Here is a 19571-nt window from a genome sequence, read left to right on the forward strand (position 1 = left end):
TGTAATGTATATATCAAAAAAGTGATTGTGTTGAATTCTGTTCGGGAAATAAAGATAGACCTAATTTAAAAATGTAGTGGTAATATTTTATTCAGTCCAGAAATTTGTAGGCGGCTCAAATAACCCTGTCCCATAGCCGGAGTAAGTTGTGCCAAGAAGACACTTTTTTTGGATGGGCTATGTTTTCAAAACTGCTAATTTCGAGGGACACACAATATCCTGAAATACACTGAGTATACCAAACATTAGGAACACGCCCTCGCCCCCATTTTTGCCCTCAGAACTGCCTCAATTCATTAGGACATGGACTATACAAGGTGTCGAAAGCGTTCCACAGGGATGCTGTCCCATGTTTACTCCAAAGTTTCCCACAGTTGTGTCAAGTTGGCTGGATATCCTTTGGGTGGTGGACTATTTCTGGACTATTTCTAAAACTATATCAGCTGAATAGCCTAGTTTCACTGCCAAAATTAATATTAAACGATTTAGTATTCAGCGAAATAATAACACAATGTCAAATACAGGTCACCTAGTCAAATAATTAACATCCAACCACATTAACCGCTACTCTCTCACGATAATTTTACTAACGGTCTGTATGTAGCAAAACGTAGCTGCTGCTCATTCCGTTTGCTCGAAAATTGATAAATGGTAAAAAAAAGTAAGGCCTGCGTCCATAGAGACACATTCCAGCTCTACTGGTAGTACTGCTACTACCAGCAGTACTACACCTGCACCTGTCGACTACACAACTTGTTCTGCTTCCATGAGCACATCCAATGCTAGCATCAGTAATTCTACATTTGTTGCTAGCCCAGCTAGCATGGACACTGACAGTTGTGAATCCGATGCAGCCAAAGAGCAACTGCCCCCTTACCCGGGAAAGCACCGAACAGACAGGGACGTTGGACCATCGAAGAGGCACAAATATTATGAGAACTACATTGATTTGGAGTTCACTTATATTGGGAGTAGTGCCTTTTCTAAGACATGTACAAAAGCAACAGATACCATTAATAAGAAGGGGCTAGAAGCGTCTTATATGGTGTGCTACCGAGTGGATAGGACAGGCAAGCCCCATACTATTGTGGAGGTCTTAATTATTCCTGCTGCTGCGGATATGGTTGGGACAATGCTGGGGGAAAAGGCCCAGAAAACTATAACGACAATAGATTCATCAAAAAACACTGTTTCACGACGCATTAGTGACATGGCAGGAGACGTCTTGAAACAATTACTGCTTCGCATACAAGCCAGTGAATTCTATGCCAAAATACCAGCAACAGTGTGTGAAAACCTTGTGAAGACTTACAGAAAACGTTTGACCTCTGTCATTGCCAACAAAGGGTATATAACAAAGTATTGAGAAACTTTTGTTATTGACCAAATATTTATTTTCCACCAACATTTTAATTCATAAAAAATCCTACAATGTGATTTTCTTCTCTCATTTTGTCTGTCATAGTTGAAGTGTACCTATGATGAAAATTACAGGCCTCTCTCATCTTTTTAAGTGGGAAAACTTGCACAATTGGTGGCTGACTAAATACTTTTTTGCCCCACTGTATATGCATATTATATCTGGTCCTGAGAAATAGGCCGTTTACTTTGGGAACGTTATTTTTCCAAACATAAAAATGGTGCCCCCTAGTTTCAAGAGGTTAAGATAATTATTTTCTCAATGTTCATAAACCACTTCGATTAAACTACTCAGTCTGCAACCCAGAGTTTGTAAGATTATGGTTGAATGAAACAGCCGGAGGCCCAGCTACAATAGTCCAAAAATGTATTCACAAGAGCGCTCTCCCCCGTTGTACAAAACCATCAATTTTATACTGGCTCCTTAGCACATACCTTCACACACAAACAGTAGGTATCCTACACACATACTGTATCACTACCCAGCCGACAAAGATAAGAGAGACCTTGAGAAGTACTCCCTGTCCTCTCCCAAATCTCTGAGGCCTAGTCAGGTTGGCATCGCATTTTGTCTTAGACAGTCGGTGTTTTTCCACTACACAGTTTATACTGTTTTACCCTAATTCTGACTAAAACTACACACGTCATCAGATTAATAATTTTAGGATTCTAATCAATTTCATACAATTATAAGGTTTCAGAGTGGAATTATTTCATCATTATCTTTCCACATTTAAATGATTTTTTTTTTTAACCTTTTTAAGTCAGTTAAGAACAAATTCTTATTTTCAATGACGGCCTAGTGGGTTGAACTGAACTGCCTGTTCAGGGGCAGAACGACAGAAAACGGCCTATTATCATTGAGACGTTTCTACAACTTGATTTGGAAAGGCACATATATATAAGGTCCAACAGTTGACAGTGCATGTCAGAGCAAAGACCAAGCCATGAGGTCGAAGGAATTGTCCATCTGGGGAAGGGTACCATAAAATGTCTGCAGCATTGAAGGTCTCCAAGAACACAGTGGCCTCAATCCTTTTTAAATTAAAGAAGTTTGGAACTACCAAGACTCTTCCTAGAGCAGGCTGCCCAGCAAAACTGAGCAATCGGGGGAGAAGGGCCTTGGTCAGGGAGGTGACCAGGAACCTGATTGTCAATCTGAAAGAGCTCTAGAGTTCCCCTGTGGAGATGGGAGAACATTCCAGAAGGACAACCATCTCTGCAGCACTCCACCAATCAGGCCTTTCTGGTAGATTGGCCAGATGGAGCCACTCCTCAGTAAAAGGCACATGACAGCCCACTTGGAGTTTGCCAAAAAGCACCTAAAGACTCTTAGACCATGAGAAACAAGATTCTCTGGTCTGATTAAACCAAGATTGAACTCTTTGGCCTGAATGCCAAGCGTCACATCTGTTGGAAACCTGACACCATCCCTACGGTGAAGCATTGTGGTGGCAGCATCATAATGTGGGGAGGTTTTTCAGTGGCAGGGACTGGGAGTCTAGTCAGGCAAAGATGAATGGAGCAAAGTACAGAGAGATCCTTGATGAAAACCTGCTCCAGAGCGCTCAGGACCTCAGACTGGAGTGAAGGTTCACCTTCACTGGAGTGATGGTTCACCTAACAGGACAACAACCCTAAGCACACAGCCAAGACAATGCAGGAGAGGCTATGGGCCAAGTATCTGAATGTCCTTGTGTGGCCCAGCCAAAGCCCGGACTTGAACCCGGTCGAACATCTCTGGAGAGACCTGCAAATAGCGGTGCAGCAACCTGACAGAGCTTGAGAGGACCGGCAGAGAAGAATGGGAGAAACTGTCCAAATACAGGTGTGCCAGGCTTTTAGTGTCATACACAAGAAGAATCGATGCTGTAATCGCTGCCAATGGTGCTTCAAAAAGTACTTAGTAAATGGTCTCAATACTTATGTAAATGTGATATTTCAGTTTTTATTTTTCATAAATTAGCAAAAATGTCAAACTTGTTTTTGCTTTGTCATTATGGGGTATTGTGTGTAGTTTGAGGTAAAAAAAAATAATATTTAATACATTTTAGAATAAGGCTGTAACATAACAAAATGTGAAAATGTCAAGGGGTCTGAATTCTTTCCGAAGGCACTGTAGATATCTTTGTTAGAAAGAATACTATATTTCTCTTGACTGAGTGATGCTGAATGTAAGATTTGGCTCAACTTCCACCACTCGCCCCTAAATAATGTAAGATTTGAAAAACACCTTAATTTGTTACCATTACGTCACACATGTAGATGGAGATGTTGAAGAACTTGACCATGAACAAACGATGGATGGTGAGGTAATCAATGTTGATGGCCGCGAGGAGGAGGGGAAAGAAAAGAAGATGGAGAAAGAGAAGGTTCATCACTTAGAAGTAGATGAAGAGGGTGATACCCATGACGTCAAAGATCAAGATGTTGAAGATGGAGAAGACATTGACAGTGAAGACAGTTCAGTTGGAGCCAAGACATACACCACCAAAATAAATGTGCCGATCCAAAACCAGTTGTTTCGAGAAGTGGGATCTAATGCCAGTATTGAACTCGGTGATGAAGATCATGAAGATTATGTAAAAGATGAGGAAGAAAGAGAGGAGTTGAAACAGTCAATTGATGAATATGAATATATTGATGTCAGTGGAGCTGAAAAGCTTGATGTTCTTGATGTAGTGGCTGACATTGCAGAAATGGCCCAACTTCCTGATACTGATGGAGATTACTCTGAAATCATTGATGATGACGATGATGATGATGATGATGATGAAAACAACAACAACAGTGAGAGCAAGAAAGCTGGTGTCAAAAGGAAGATAAATGTTCCAATTCCCTTTAAGATGTTTAAAAGACTGGGATCGAAGGCCCACCTTAAAGATGTTGGGGAGCACGAGGATAAAGATGACCAAGACAAAGACATTCAACGTGCCAGAGGTATTAATACTAACAAATGTATTTTCACTTAACTTTCTGTAGAATGGTTAGCATAACTTATTTATCTTTCTATTAGCTATATAAAACAAGTATTTATTCTTATTTAGCAGCAATGTAATACATTAGGGCCTATGCAATATGACTAACGATTTGAGATAATACCTTCATGAGGAGTCACCTGTACACTACAGGATTTTCAATTCTCTAAATTGCACACCTACATCTAGCACTTATATTCTGTAATGACTTGCAGGACTTGGGACAACTGACATAAATGGGATGACTGACATAGGGGACTCCAGTGGTTGGTGGCTTTGATTCCTTGTCTGTAGCCTTTTTATTTAGAACAGAAGCTTATTATATACATTTCAGTATGGAAAGAAGATATTGGACTAAGCCTTGAGCCTATGGAACTAAGCCCCCTCAAGGCTTAGTCCAATATCTACTTTCCGTACTGCCTCAGTTATTCCATCTCTTTTTGTTGAGGCAAACAAATTATAAAATTGACAAATAGATACAATTTATCGATTAACAGTATGTTGAAAACAGTCTCTTTCTGGAACCCTTTGTGTAAGTCATGGTAAAAAATGAAGATAATAGGGCTGCGTGGGTGTGTGTGCTGTTCTGCATTCTGAGGGTAGACATTTCCATCTGGACTGGGTCCCTCCCCCATCATTTTCCCTGTGTAAGCACTAGTGTTATTTTGGGGAACTGACACACGACTTGTGAAGAGCAGAATCAACAACCTCGCTTCTGAATTGTCTAAACAGTTTATTTTAAGAATGAAAGGATCAATTGTTGTGTTAACTTCTCTTCAACATTTAAAATGTGAAGTCGGTTGTGTAGATCGATAAGAAAAAAATAGAATTTATTCACTTTTGAGAACATTTTAAGGCAGCAAAATGTAAAGAGTGTGCAAGGGTTTAGGCACTGGGGGGAATTTGTACTTTTCTAAAGTGGGCTACTTTACCATCTACTGGATTTGACACAATATATTTTGTGAATTGGGCCTTTTTCGAACATTTGCTAAAAACCTGTATGCTACCCAGCCGGCATAGATGTTATCTGCATATGAGAGAATTCTGTGACCAGTGCATCATGTCGTCGATGTGGTGTTTGGCAGTGACAAAGTAGATGCCCAGCAGACCAGTGTCGCTGTAAGAGGAGTGGAAGGCCTTGAAGCATTTTCCCCTGGTTTACATTTGCTCTTTTAATTTTAACTAGGCAAGTCAGTTAATAAGAACAAATTCTTATTTACAATGACAGCCTAGGAACAGTGGGTTATTAACTGCCTTATTCAGGGGCAGAACAACTGATTTTTACCTTGTCAGCTCAGGGATTCAACCTAGCAACCTTTCGATTAATGGCCCAACACTCTAACCATTAGGCTACCTGCCACCCCGGTAGGTGGATCAATTGCCCAGATCTGCAATAGGCTAACTAACAATCATACCACACATATGCAATGGAAATGCATTTAACTTGTATTTTTTATTCGGTACATGGGAATTTAACCTAAAAGTTGTTTTTATGTGCACTAATTATTTACATAAGCGCAGACTTTTATCCGCAACAATTCAATTTGATGGAAATACAACTGATGGGAAAATGGGCAGATTTTAGAATATTCACATGAAAATCTGTCGCAAATTGAATGGAAATTTAGCATTTTTTTTGTAACTATTTATGTATAAAAAAAATATGTACCACAATGGAAATAAGTACCAGACTTAATAGTGCAATCACTTTTAAAACTCTTTGTACTGTGTGTACACTAAGTGCACAAAACATCCTAATATATTTCCTCAGAACAGTCACAATTAGTCGGGGCACGGACTCTACAAGGTGTCGAATGTGTTCCACAGGGATGCTGGCCCATGTTGACTCCAATGCTTTCCACAGTTGTGTTAAGTTGGCTGGATGTCCTTTGGGTGGTGGACCATTCTTGATACATACGGGAAACTGTTGAGCTTGAAAAACCCAGCAGTGTTGCACTTCTTGACACACTGAAACTGGTGTGCCCTGGCACCTACAAAGGTTAAAGGTACTTACTGTAAATCTTTGGTCTTGCCCAATCACCCTCTGATTGGCACACATACACAATCCATGTCTCAATTGTCTCAAGGTTAAAAATCCATCTTTAAACCTGTCTCCTCCTCTTCATTTACACTGATTTGAAGTGGATTTAACAAGTGACATAAATAAGGGATCATAGCTTTCACTTTGATTCACCTGGTCAGTCTATGCCATGGAAATAGCATGGCTTGTACACTCAGTGTATATGTACACTGACCAAAAATAAGTGGACACCTGCTCGTCGAACATCTCATTTCAAAATCATGGACATTAATATGGAGTTGTTCCCCGCTTTGATGCTACAACAGCCGTCACTCTTCTGGGAAGGCTTTCCACTAGATGTTGGAACATTGCTGTGGGGAATTGCTTCCATTCAGCCCCGAGCATTACTGAGGTTGGGCATTGATATTGGGCGATTAGGCCTGGCTTGCAGTCGGCATTCCAATTCATCCCAAAGGTGTTTCGTGGGGTTTAGGTCAGGGCTCTGTTCTTCCACACTGATCGAAGGAAAAAAATAAGTTGTCATGCTGAAACAGGAAAGGGCATTCCCCAAACTATTGCCACGATGTTGGAAGCACAGATAGTCTAGAATGACATTGTAAGCTGTAGCATTAAGATTCCCATTCACTGGAACTAAGGGGCCTAGCTCAAACCATGAAAAACAGCCCTAGATCATTATTCCTCCACCAAACTTTAGAGTTGGCAGTATGCATTCGGGCACATAGCGTTCTCCTGGCATCCGCCAAACTCGTCCGTCGGACTGCCAGATGGTGAAGCGTGATTCATCACTGGTGGTGAGGTTTACACCCCTCCAGACGACGCTTGGCATTGCGTATGGTGATCTTAGGCTTATACGCGGCTGCTCGACCAAGGAAACCCATTTCATGAAGTTCCTGACGAACTGTTCTTGTGCTGATGTTAGGTAGTGAGTGTTGCAACTGAGGACAGACAATTTGTACACACTATGTGCTTCAGCCCTCGGTGATCCCGTTTTATGAGCTTGTGTGGCCTACCACTTCGTGCCTGAGTCATTGTTGCTCCTAAACGTTTCCACTTCACAATAACAGCACTTACAGTTGACCGAGGTTGCTCTAGCAGGGTAGAAATTTGCCGAACTGATTTGTTGGAAAGGTGGCATCCTGTGATGGTGCCACGTTGAATGTCATTGAGCTCTTCAGTACGGCCATTCTACTAACAATGTTTGTCTATGGAAATTGCATGGCTGTGTGCTCGATTTTATACACTTTATACAGCATATCCACTAAGTTGAAGGGCTGTCCACATACTTTAATATGTTAGTGTTTTTTTGACTGACAAATAAAATCAATCAATCCAAACTGTGCATAGGCCATTTGATGAAAGGAAAGAGACATCTGTTACAACACACCAAAAAGTTTAATGACATTAGGAGATTGTCAAGCCAAGCATTCAATACTGGGTAGGCCTATAAAGTAAGGAGGGATGTATTTTCTGTTTGTCGAGATTTTCAATGTTCATTTATTCTGGTGTTGAAAATGAAAACCATATTGACGTGTCGAAGTTGGTGTGCTTTGTTAATTGGTTGTGTGGTGCATTGGCACAGAAACCTGTTGGTGGATTATTCACTGCATAATTTTTATATATTTATAAATATGGCATCAAAATGTTGAAAATCAGATTTCCACCTAGCTGATCATTGTGTGCAGCCGGCTCTGATTTGTAGTGTAATGAAACAGGCAGGGAGAGGGAGCTCGTCCGTGGTCGGCAAACCCTCAACCTTTCTGTCCCGTAGCCCTTTGTGTCGTGCCACAAAAGCATACTGAAGGGGAATAGTTGATATCCACATTTATAAACACCAGGTTGCTACAGTTGTTATTTGTGGTCGTAAACAATATTTGTATGAGTGGGAAGGGCGTGCAACTTATTTTACAGTACAAAGGAAGGGTCATGTGAAAATATGTTTTGGGTGTGGTCAACGTTTTTATTTATCTTCCACTTTATACAATACACATAACGGAGGATCATGTTACAAATATTATCCGTCATGACAATACAAACAAAACAAACATTTGTACAAACAAAAAAACATAAAATATAACTTAACATACTGTTGTTGTCATGGCTGTTGGAAGGAGCGGAGCAAGGTGCAGTGTGGTGAGCATACATTTCCTTTATTAATCCAAATGACGCCAAACAAAACATTAAGCACAACAAAAACAAACCGTGAAGCTCACAAGCAAAGTGCTCCAAAAAAGTCAACCTCCCACAAACACAGGTGGGGAAAAGGGTACCTAAGTTTGGTTTCCAATGAGAGACAATGATCGACAGCTGTCCCTGATTGAGAACCATACCCGGCCAACCACAAAGAAATAGAAGACATAGAACACAAAACATAGAATGCCCACCCCAACTCACGCCCTGACCAAACCAAAATAGAGACATAAAAAGGATTTCTAAGGTCAGGGTGTGACAGTTGTCAAGAGGTGAGTGTAGCTTGTGTATCGAAGTCAGGCGCAGAAGAGCAGAGATGAGTGGACAAAGCACTCTACAAAGGCAAGAATTTGCACAGAACGCAACTGCGTTACCAAACAAATGCCCATCGAACCAGTGAGGCAGCACAAAGTACAAAAACAACAGGTGCAGGGCGATCCAGACGGATACGGTGGAACTCCCGCAGCATTGAAGGGTCCAGCACGTCCTCCAACGGAACCCAGCATCTCTCCCCCGGACCATACCCCTACCACTCCACAAGGTACTGAAGGCGCACGATGCCTCGAGTCCAGTATGGAGCGAATGGAATACGCCGGGGCCCCCTCGATGTCCAGAGGGGGTGGAGGAACCTCCCGCACCTCAGACTCCTGGAGCGGGCCAGCCACCACTGGCCTAAGGAGAGACACATAGAACGAGGGGTTAATATGGTAATCGGGGAGAAGCTGTAACCTGTAACTAACCTCGTTCAATCTCCTCAGGACTTTAAATGGCCCCACAAACCGCGGCCCCAGCTTCCGGCAGGGCAGGTAAAGGGGCAGGTTTCGTGTCGAGAGCCAGACCCAAACTGCTGGCTTTCTGGCGCAGCACGGCCCGCTGAAGGTGAACATGAGTGGCGTCCCTTGTCTCCTCCATGCGCCTGAACCAGTCGTCCACCGCAGGAGCCTCGATTTGACTCTGATGCCAAGGCGCCAGAACAGGCTGTACCCCAGTCCACACTGGAAGGGGGAGAGGTTAGTGGAGGAGTGGCGGAGCGAGTTCTGGGTCATCTATGCCCAGGGCACGAACGCCGCCCACTCCCCCGGCCGCTCCTGGCAATAAGACCTCAGAAACCTACCCACATCCTGGTTCACTCTCTTCACCTGCCTGTTACTCTCGGGGTGAAAACCCGTTCCATGAACGCCCTCTAGACCCTCGAAGTGAACTGGGGACCCCGATCAAACACTATATCCTCAGGCACCCCAAGTGCCGGAAGACGTGTGTAAATAAGGCCTCCGCAGTCTGTAAGGCCGTAGGGAGACCGGGCAGAGGGAGGAGACGGCAGGACTTAGAAAAACGGTCCACAACGACCAGGATCGTGGTGTTACCCTGTGAGGGAGGAAGATCGGTAAGGAAATCCACCGACAGGTGCGACCAAGGCTGCTGTGGAATGGGTAAGGGGTGTAGCTCCCTTCTGGGCAGGTGCCTAGGAGCCTTACACTGGGCACACACCGAATAGGAGGACACATAAGCCCTCACATCCTTAGGCAAAGTGGGCCACCAGTACTTCCCACTCAGACAGCGCTGTCCAATCGATGCCTGGATGACCAGAGGAGGTTGACGTGTGGGCCCAATAGATCAGCCGGTTACGGACAACAGACGGAACGTACAGACGCCCAGCGAGACACTGGAGGGGAGTGGGCTCTGCACATAGCGCCTGCTCAATGTCCGCGTCCAGCTCCCACACTACCGGCACCACCAGGAGGGAGGCTGGGAGTATGGGGGTGGGATCCATGGGCCGCTCCTCTGTGTCATACAGCCGGGACAGTGCGTCTGCCTTCACATTCTGGGAACCTGGTCTGTAAGAAAGGGTGAAAACAAAACGGGTGAAAAACATGGCCCACCTTGCCTGACGAGGGTTCAGTCTCCTCTCTGCCCGGATGTACTCCAGTATGCGGTGGTCAGTACAGATGAGAAAGGGGTGTTTAGCCCCCTCAACAAGCCAATGTCTCCACGCCTTCAAAGCCTTGACAACAGCCAACAGCTCCTGGTCACCCACGTCATAGTTTTGTGGTGCTTCGGTGGCGTACCCGAGCGCTGAGAGAGCACGGCTCCTATCCCAGCCTCGGACGCATCCACCTCCACTATGAATGCCAAAGAGGGATCTAGATGGGCCAGCATGGGAGCTGAGGTAAACAGAGCCCTCAGGTGACCAAAAGCCCTGTCTGCCTCAGCCAACCACTACAAACATACCGGTCCCCCTTCAGCAGTGAGGTAATGGGAGCCGCTACCTAACCAAAACCCTGAATAAACCTCCGGTGGTAATTGGCAAACCCTAGAAAAAGCTGCACCTCCTTTACCGTGGTTGGAGTCGGCCAAGAACAGGCATTTCTCAGCCTTGGCGTACAAGTCATGCTCTAACAGTCGATCCAGCACCCTGCGTACCAGGGACACATGCTCAGCGTGTGTATCAGAATGTCATCAATATACACCACTACACCCTGCCCGTGCAGGTCCCTGAAAATATTGTCTACAAAGGCTTGGAAGACTGATGGAGCATTAATATATCTGTACAGCATGACGAGGTACTCATAATGCTCTGAGGTCGTACTGAGCGCCATCTTCCACTCGTCTCCCTCCCGGATATGCGCCAGGTTGTAAGCTCTCCTGAGATCTAGTTTGTAGTTTGGTGAAGAAGCGCGCCCCATGCATTGACTCAATCGCAGTGTCGATAAGAGGTAACTGTACCTCACAGTGATCTGTTTAGGCCTCGATAGTCAATACACAGGCGCAGACCTCCCTCTTTCTTCTTCACAAAAAAGAAACTTGAGGAGGCGGGTGAAGTGGAGGACCGAATGTATCCCTGACACAGGGATTCAGAGACATACAGTGCCTTGCGAAAGTATTCGGCCCCCTTGAACTTTTAGACCTTTTGCCACATTTCAGGCTTCAAACATAAAGATATAAAACTGCATTTTTTTGTGAAGAATCAACAACAAGTGGGACACAATCATGAAGTGGAACGACATTTTTTGGATATTTCAAACTTTTTTAACAAATCAAAAACTGAAAAATTGGGCGTGCAAAATTATTCAGCCCCCTTAAGTTAATACTTTGTAGCGCCACCTTTTGCTGCGATTACAGCTGTAAGTCGCTTGGGGTATGTCTCTATCAGTTTTGCACATCGAGAGACTGAATTTTTTTCCCATTCCTCCTTGCAAAACAGCTCGAGCTCAGTGAGGTTGGATGGAGAGCATTTGTGAACAGCAGTTTTCAGTTCTTTCCACAGATTCTCGATTGGATTCAGGTCTGGACTTTGACTTGGCCATTCTAACACCTGGATATGTTTATTTTTGAACCATTCCATTGTAGATTTTGCTTTATGTTTTGGATCATTGTCTTGTTGGAAGACAAATCTCCGTCCCAGTCTCAGGTCTTTTGCAGACTCCATCAGGTTTTCTTCCAGAATGGTCCTGTATTTGGCTCCATCCATCTTTCCATCAATTTTAACCATCTTCCCTGTCCCTGCTGAAGAAAAGCAGGCCCAAACCATGATGCTGCCACAACCATGTTTGACAGTGGGGATGGTGTTCAGCTGTGTTGCTTTTACGCCAAACATAACGTTTTGCATTGTTGCCAAAAAGTTCAATTTTGGTTTCATCTGACCAGAGCACCTTCTTCCACATGTTTGGTGTGTCTCCCAGGTCGCTTGTGGCAAACTTTAAACTACACTTTTTATGGATATCTTTAAGAAATGGCTTTATTCTTGCCACTCTTCCATAAAGGCCAGATTTGTGCAATATATGACTGATTGTTGTAATATGGACAGAGTCTCCCACATCAGCTGTAGATCTCTGCAGTTCATCCAGAGTGATCATGGGCCTCTTGGCTGCATCTCTGATCAGTCTTCTCCTTGTATGAGCTGAAAGTTTAGAGGGACGGCCAGGTCTTGGTAGATTTGCAGTGGTCTGATACTCCTTCCATTTCAATATTATCGCTTGCACAGTGCTCCTTGGGATGTTTAAAGCTTGGGAAATCTTTTTGTATCCAAATCCGGCTTTAAACTTCTTCACAACAGTATCTCGGACCTGCCTGGTGTGTTCCTTGTTCTTCATGATGCTCTCTGCGCTTTTAACGGACCTCTGAGACTATCACAGTGCAGGTGCATTTATACGTAGACTTGATTACACACAGGTGGATTGTATTTATCATCATTAGTCATTTAGGTCAACATTGGATCATTCAGAGATCCTCACTGAACTTCTGGAGAGAGTTTGCTGCACTGAAAGTAAAGGGGCTGAATAATTTTGCACGCCCAATTTTTCAGCTTTTGATTTGTTAAAAAAGTTTGAAATATCCAATAAATGTCGTTCCACTTCATGATTGTGTCCCACTTGTTGTTGATTCTTCACAAAAAAATACAGTTTTATATCTTTATGTTTGAAGCCTGAAATGTGGCAAAAGTTCGCAAAGTTCAAGGGGGCCGAATACTTTCGCAAGGTACTGTATGTTTCCATAGCCACCGTCTCTCCCTGTGACAGGGGATACACGTGACTCCTGGGAAGTGCGGCGTCTACCAGGAGATTTTTCCCCCAAAAACCCCCCTGTTGATGGGGTGGTAATTGAGTCGCTGTCTTTTTCGAGAAGGCGAGAGCCAAATCGGCATATTCGGGGGGAATGGGCATGGTGGAGACCTGGTCTGGACTTTCCACCATAGTAGCACCAATGGAAACCCCTAAACACCTCCCCGAGCACTCTCGCGACCACCCCGTGAGAGCCCTCCTTTGCCATGAAACAGTGGGGTCATGACAAGCTAACCAGGGTAGGCCTAGCACCACGGGAAACGCAGGAAAGTCAATGAGGAAGAGACTGATTCTCTCCGTGTGACCCCCCCCCTGCGTCACCATGCCCAGAGGAGCGGTGGCCTTCTAATCAACCCTGACCCTAATGGTCGACTGTCTAAGGCATGAACTGGGAAGGGCATAGCCACTGGAACGATGGGGATCCCTAAACTATGGGCGAATGATCTGTCTATAAAATTCCCAGCTGCGCCTGAATCGACGAGCGCCTTAAGCTGGGAATGCGGGGGAAACTCAGGAAAAGTAACAAACAAAAACATGCGTCCAACAGAGGGATCTGGGTGAGAATGGTGCCTTCTCACCTGGAGTGACGCCAGAGTGCCCTGCCTGCTGCCTCGACCCCCAGAGGAACCAACCCGACACCGACCGGCAGTGTAACCTCTGCGGCCACAGATGGTGCACGAGACTGTACCACCTCCGGTCTCCCTGAGCGCAGCACCTCCCAGGTCCATGGGCATCGGCGCTGTGGTGCTGGGGGATGGAACGGACAGACCCCTGTCTGGACATTCGCGGGTGGCCAGCAGGTTATCCAGCCAAATGGACAGCTCCACCAGATGGTTGAAGGTGAGATTGGTGTCCCTGCAGGCCAACTCCCGATGGACGTCCTCGCACAAACTGCAGTGATAGTGGTCGATCAGGGCCCTGTCGTTCCATTCTGCGCCGGTGGCCAGGGTCCGAAAGTCCATAGCGAACTCCTGGGCGCTCCTCGTCCCCTGCCTCAGAGGAAAGAGACGTTCACCCGCCGCTCTACCCTTGGGCGGGTGGTCGAAGACTGCCCGGAAGCGGCGGGTGAAATCCTCACAATGATCCTCACAATTGGCCCACTCCAGGGTTTTTCCCGAGAGGCCTGAGACAAGGACACCTTCTCACGGCCCGAAGGAGCCGGGTGGACAGTTGCCAGGTAAAGGTCCAGCTGTAACAGAAAATAATTTGCACAAAACGCAACTCCGTCACAAAAAAATGCCCAATGAACCAGTGAGGCATCACAAAGTACAAAAACACAAGTACGAAGTACAGGCTGCCACAAAGCATGGGATATAAAATAAACCCCGTGCAAACCAGCCGTCTATCACATCCATTCTCGAGTGACACCAAATGGAGAGATTGGAGTGGGAATCAGCTTCATCTTAAAATGTCTAAATGGGGTTGCACAACTTTATTGTATAAGCGGGTGTGCTGGGTTAGCCAATTTTCCCAAATGGTATCCCAGTTCAGGTCTTGCCCCAACCTCTCCATTTCACAGTTCCATATTAGAGTGACACCCAATGTAGAGCATTTAACACACAGCAGGGAATCATAAGTGCCATATACAATTTTAGAAATACATTTGTCATTTTTTTTTATTTAACCAGGCAAGTCAGTTAAGAACAAATTATTATTTACAATGACCGCCTAGGAACAATGGGTTATTTACCTTGTTCAGGGGGAGAACAAACCATTTTTTACCTTGTCAGCTCAAGGATTCGATCTAGCAACCGTTCAGTTACTGGCCCAACACTCTAGACTAGAAGGGTCAATCCATGTGTGCATTATGTGGGATGTTACTGGGGCTCCAATAGCTTTTGACAAAGCACTAAATTGTAGGTTACGGAACCATGAAAAGCCTGGAAGTGAATATATTTGTTTGAGGTCCTGTAAAGATATTAGCTCCATATCATTATACTGTTTATGTCTCGCAAGGTATGCACACCCTTATCCACCCACAATGGATATATTAAAGGCGTAATATTTGTCAACAGGTTATGGTTATGATATGAAAATATTTTTTACGATGGGGAAATGTTGAACTGTCCCTAGTGGTGGATTTGGATTTTGAGTGCTCAACCGACCTCTGAGGTTATACACTGAGTGTACACAACATGTCATAGACTGATGATCTGGTGATCTGTGTAGATGAAGGGGAGGGGACAGGTTAAAGAAGGATTTTTAAGCCTGAAGATAATTGAGACATGGATTTTGTATGTGTGCCATTCAGAGGGTGAATAGGCAAGACAAAATATTTAAGTGCCTTTGAATGGGTAGTAGGTGGGTAGTAGGTGCCAGCAGCACTGGTTTGTGTCAAGAACTGCAACGCTGCTGGGTTTTTCACGCCCAATAGCATCAAGAATAGTGTACTACCCAAAACTTAATGTTTTGTACACTCAGTGTAGGTTCTAAAGTTACTTTTCAAATGATGCCATGGTCAGGTTGAATACTGGTTTTGTTAAGGCCTTCTTAGTTACCAGATAAATAATACTATCTGACTAGATAAGAACCAAAATATGATGTCTTTCCTAATCTAATAATCACATTTTCATCTTTACATGTTTCTACAGAAAACCAGTTTACAACCAGAGAATGATGTGCAGTTGTTCTGCATGATGGGAAAATTGCAATATTTAAGTACAATATATTTTTAAAACGGTCTCGTCACACAAAACCATGACACCATGTTACCACCACCCAACCATATCACCTGCTAAATATGCTATTACATTTTTTTTTAATATAACTAATGCATGCTTTAACTGTCACAACTACCTAATTACCATCACTGTAATGCACTACCTTTCATTTTATAGGAACAATTGCAAAATGTCGTATTTCTTTGTGTGATAGTTCTCAGACAATCCAAGGAGAGGCAAGCAAGAGAAGAAGTAGTAGAAGAGGTAGAAGTGGTCCTTAAAGGTAAATCATGTTTTTTTCTTTTTAATTTCAATTCAAATCTATCTATGTCCTTTTTTACAGTTGGGAGGGATTGATGTACTGATGTAATTTGTAATTCAATAATACCCCAAAATAAACCCAAACTTAATTTCCTAATTCCCTGGCTGGCATATGAAGTAAAAACCTACTGTATCTGTGAACATTGTGGGGTGGTTTCCTGGACTAAAAAGTTAGATTTTTCATTGAGTTCGCTTTTTAGGCCAGGACTAGGCTTAATCTGTGTCCAGGAAACTACCCAACAGGAATTGTGCTCTAATTTTACATGAAGAGAAGGAGGCATTTGTTCACAGGATCATGTCTTTACTTACAGCGATGAGGGATGCACAATCCATGAAAGAGGTAGAAAATAAGAAATTGGAGGTCAAGACGGAAAAGAAAGAGGAGCAGGCCGAGGAGAAAGCAAAGCCTGAGGCAATGCCCAGTGTGAAGAAAGCAGAGAAGACAGGACCCAAAGGTAAGCTAGGCTTGCAGTACTGTTTGTCTCTATGGCTTCTACCAAATTATAATGGAATTTACATATCTATAGAAAATCAAGCCTTCTTTACATTATTCTTAACCACAATAAACATACTGTAAGTAGCCTGTGGGACAGTGAATTAATAAGTAAGCAAGCCTTGGACAAGGAACGGCCCATAGGGTCAATAAATTAATAATTGTCATTTATATAGGGAACGCTACCTTGGACATACAGTCCTAGCTTCATGTTACACTATGTTACACTATCAATGTTAATCTCATTGCCCTTTGACTATGTGCTGACGACTCCTTTTCCATTACGTATAGCAAGCACATGATGATCCACATGATAGGCTACACTATAGATAGTGGATGTGTGTTATGACGTTGGTCCTCAAGTTTAGAACGGCTGTCAGTTAAAACCCATACAGCACTCTGAAACGCAGAGCCAGAGCTCCTCTATTTTTTAACTGACAGCCGTTCTAAACTTGAGGACCTCGCGTGACAAGAAGATGCCCCTATCCCTCCCGCTAATTGGACAACTTTTTGTTGTCTGAGTGAGGGAAATGCTGTAAATTAAGAGGACTATGTATTTTGACATATGAGACATTGAGGATTATAATAAATACTGCTTTGATTTCATAAAAGCAAGCCAAACACCAAATGTGCACTTTACATTTCCATATCATAAAACTCATGTCATATACACCGTCAACGTTTATGATCACTATGTTTTATGTACAGTTACAGTATAGCATGTTACTATACAGCCACTGCGTTCCGATTTAGGCATTTATCAGTGCCCAAATGTGCCATTTTCAACCACATTTTTTTTGCAATATTGCTTTAGCGCTTTGTTGCAGGATGCATGTTTTAGAATATTTTATTTTTCTTTTCACTCTGTAAATTACAATTAGTATTGTGGATAATTACAATGTTGATCTATCCTTAGTTTTCTCATATCTCCTATTAAAGGCATCATTGGCCTCGTGGTGAAATCCCTGACCGGTTTCCTTCCACTCTGACAACTGAGTTAGGAAGGACACCTGTTTCTTTATAGAGACTGAGTGTATTGATACACCATCCAAAGTGTAATTAATAACTTCCCTATGCTCAAAGGGATAGTCAATGTATTTTTTTCTTGTTTTTTAACCAATCCACCAATATGTGCCCTTTTTGCGAGGCACTGGAAAAACTGAGGGACCTTACAGATAATTGCATGTGTGTGATAAAAAAGTAATGTTCAACACTATTATTGCACACAGAGCGAGTCCATGCAACTTATTATGTGACTTTATACTACTGAACTTAATTTGGCTTGCCATAACGGGGTTGAATACTTAGTGACTCCAGATATTTCAGCTTTTAATTTTTTATGAATTTGTAAAAAATTCCACTTTGAAATTATGGGGTATTGTGTGTAGGCCAGTGAAGAGAAATCTAAATGTAATCCATTTGAAATTTAAAGCTGTAACACAACAAAATGTGAAGAAAGTTGAGGGGTGTAAATACTTTCTGAAGGCACTGTAATGTTCGTCAGGTTTCAATAAGAAAGCATACTCTTAGTGAACAGCTAGCTTGTGCTATTCATTTTTTATTTATCATTTTTTAAAGTTTATTGTTTACATGACCTTTCAACTGTTGTAAAGCACTGTTGTTATTCAATACCAATTATACCGCTCACACTTAGTGGTAGAATAACAAATTGCAAGATAACTGCAGCTCATTACAACTTTCTGTTCATATTTAATTGTAGTGAAATTATGAAGAACTTTCTAGTGACTATGCAAAAGCATACAAAAACATTGTCCCAACGATGGGCCAGTTGTGCACCACCCTATGGGACTCCCAATGACAGCCGTTTGTCATACAGCCTGGATTCAAACCAGGGTGTCTGTAGTGACACCTCTAGCAATGAGATGCAGTGCCTTAGACCGCTGCGCCACTCAGGAGCCCATGACATTTACATGGAATCTGTATGATCTAGTGTCAAAAAGTTAACTTGAGAAGTTTCAGGGATCCAATGGCAATGTTACTCAAAAATGTATGTTATCACTACATTTAGAAGAGCCAAAAAAGAAGACTGCCAGAGAGGAGAAAGAGATGAAAAAGGAGACAAAACATTTGGAGAAGAAAGTCATCCATGACTTTTTCAACAAGAAAGGTTTAGCCTACTTTGTTTATTCCTGTGAAATGTCAAATCTGTGGGGTTTGTAGGCTAAGCGATAATTTATACAGTCAAAGTAAAATGTCAAGCATGTGAGTTATGTATATTTGGGTAACTTTGGATTTAAAATATGTCATATATTTTATGTTAGTGTACAATACATGACACAAATATTTTAATTTCTAGGTAGAAACTGGAAAGTTTATTAACATGACTCAATCACGCTTTCATTAAAGTTGTGGTGGAACCCAAAAAGAAGGTGGACAAAAAGGTGAAGGAGACCAAGAAGGATGTTCAGTCAACTCTTTGGAAATCTGGTATGCCACTGTTATTTTTTTGTTACATATCTTTGTAACCCTATTGAGCATGTCATTTAAAGCAGGAATGCGCAGGTCGTGAGTGACCCTGTGCTGCCTTGACTTCTTGTGTCGTGTTTTTACATCAAACAAAAAAAAGGGCATTGAGCCCGGAGCTGCCTTGGACTGGCCTTCTGCGCAAGGTTTTTAATTTTAAAAATAAAATGTAACCTTTATTTAACTAGGCAAGTCCATTTGGAACAAATTCTTATTTACAATGACGGCCAAACCAGGTCGACTCTGGGCCAATTGTGCACCGCCCTATTGAACTCCCAATCATGACCGGATGTGATACAGCCTGGCTTCAAATCAGGGACTGTAGTGTCACCTCTTGCACTGAGATGCAGTGCCTTAGACCGCTGCGCCACTCGGGAGCAAAAAACAAACATATTTTCGTTAAGTCCTGCCTACTCGAATGACCCTGGT

At 43.1% G+C, this 19571-nt stretch overlaps 1 protein-coding gene across 50 annotated transcripts in view; it reads left to right on the forward strand.

Moving 5' to 3' along the window:
- si:ch211-266g18.10 (muscle M-line assembly protein unc-89) overlaps positions 1 to 19571 on the forward strand; it is a 104645-nt gene that overhangs the window by 16759 nt on the left and 68315 nt on the right. For 44 of the 50 annotated variants that reach the window (XM_036964423.1, XM_036964412.1, XM_036964413.1 and 41 more), the window contains exons 11-15: positions 3685 to 4359; positions 16059 to 16127; positions 16477 to 16620; positions 18688 to 18786; positions 19026 to 19106. In XM_036964423.1, coding sequence (XP_036820318.1) covers positions 3685 to 4359; positions 16059 to 16127; positions 16477 to 16620; positions 18688 to 18786; positions 19026 to 19106 — 1068 coding nt within the window. Of the gene's footprint in view, positions 1 to 3684; positions 4360 to 15775; positions 15843 to 16058; positions 16128 to 16476; positions 16621 to 18687; positions 18787 to 19025; positions 19107 to 19571 lie in introns of all 50 variants that reach the window. The other 6 variants (XM_036964447.1, XM_036964454.1, XM_036964458.1 and 3 more) reach the window with 4 other exon arrangements.

The sequence above is a fragment of the Oncorhynchus mykiss genome, chromosome 26 (genome assembly GCF_013265735.2).
Source record: "Oncorhynchus mykiss isolate Arlee chromosome 26, USDA_OmykA_1.1, whole genome shotgun sequence".
Taxonomy (NCBI): domain Eukaryota; kingdom Metazoa; phylum Chordata; class Actinopteri; order Salmoniformes; family Salmonidae; genus Oncorhynchus; species Oncorhynchus mykiss.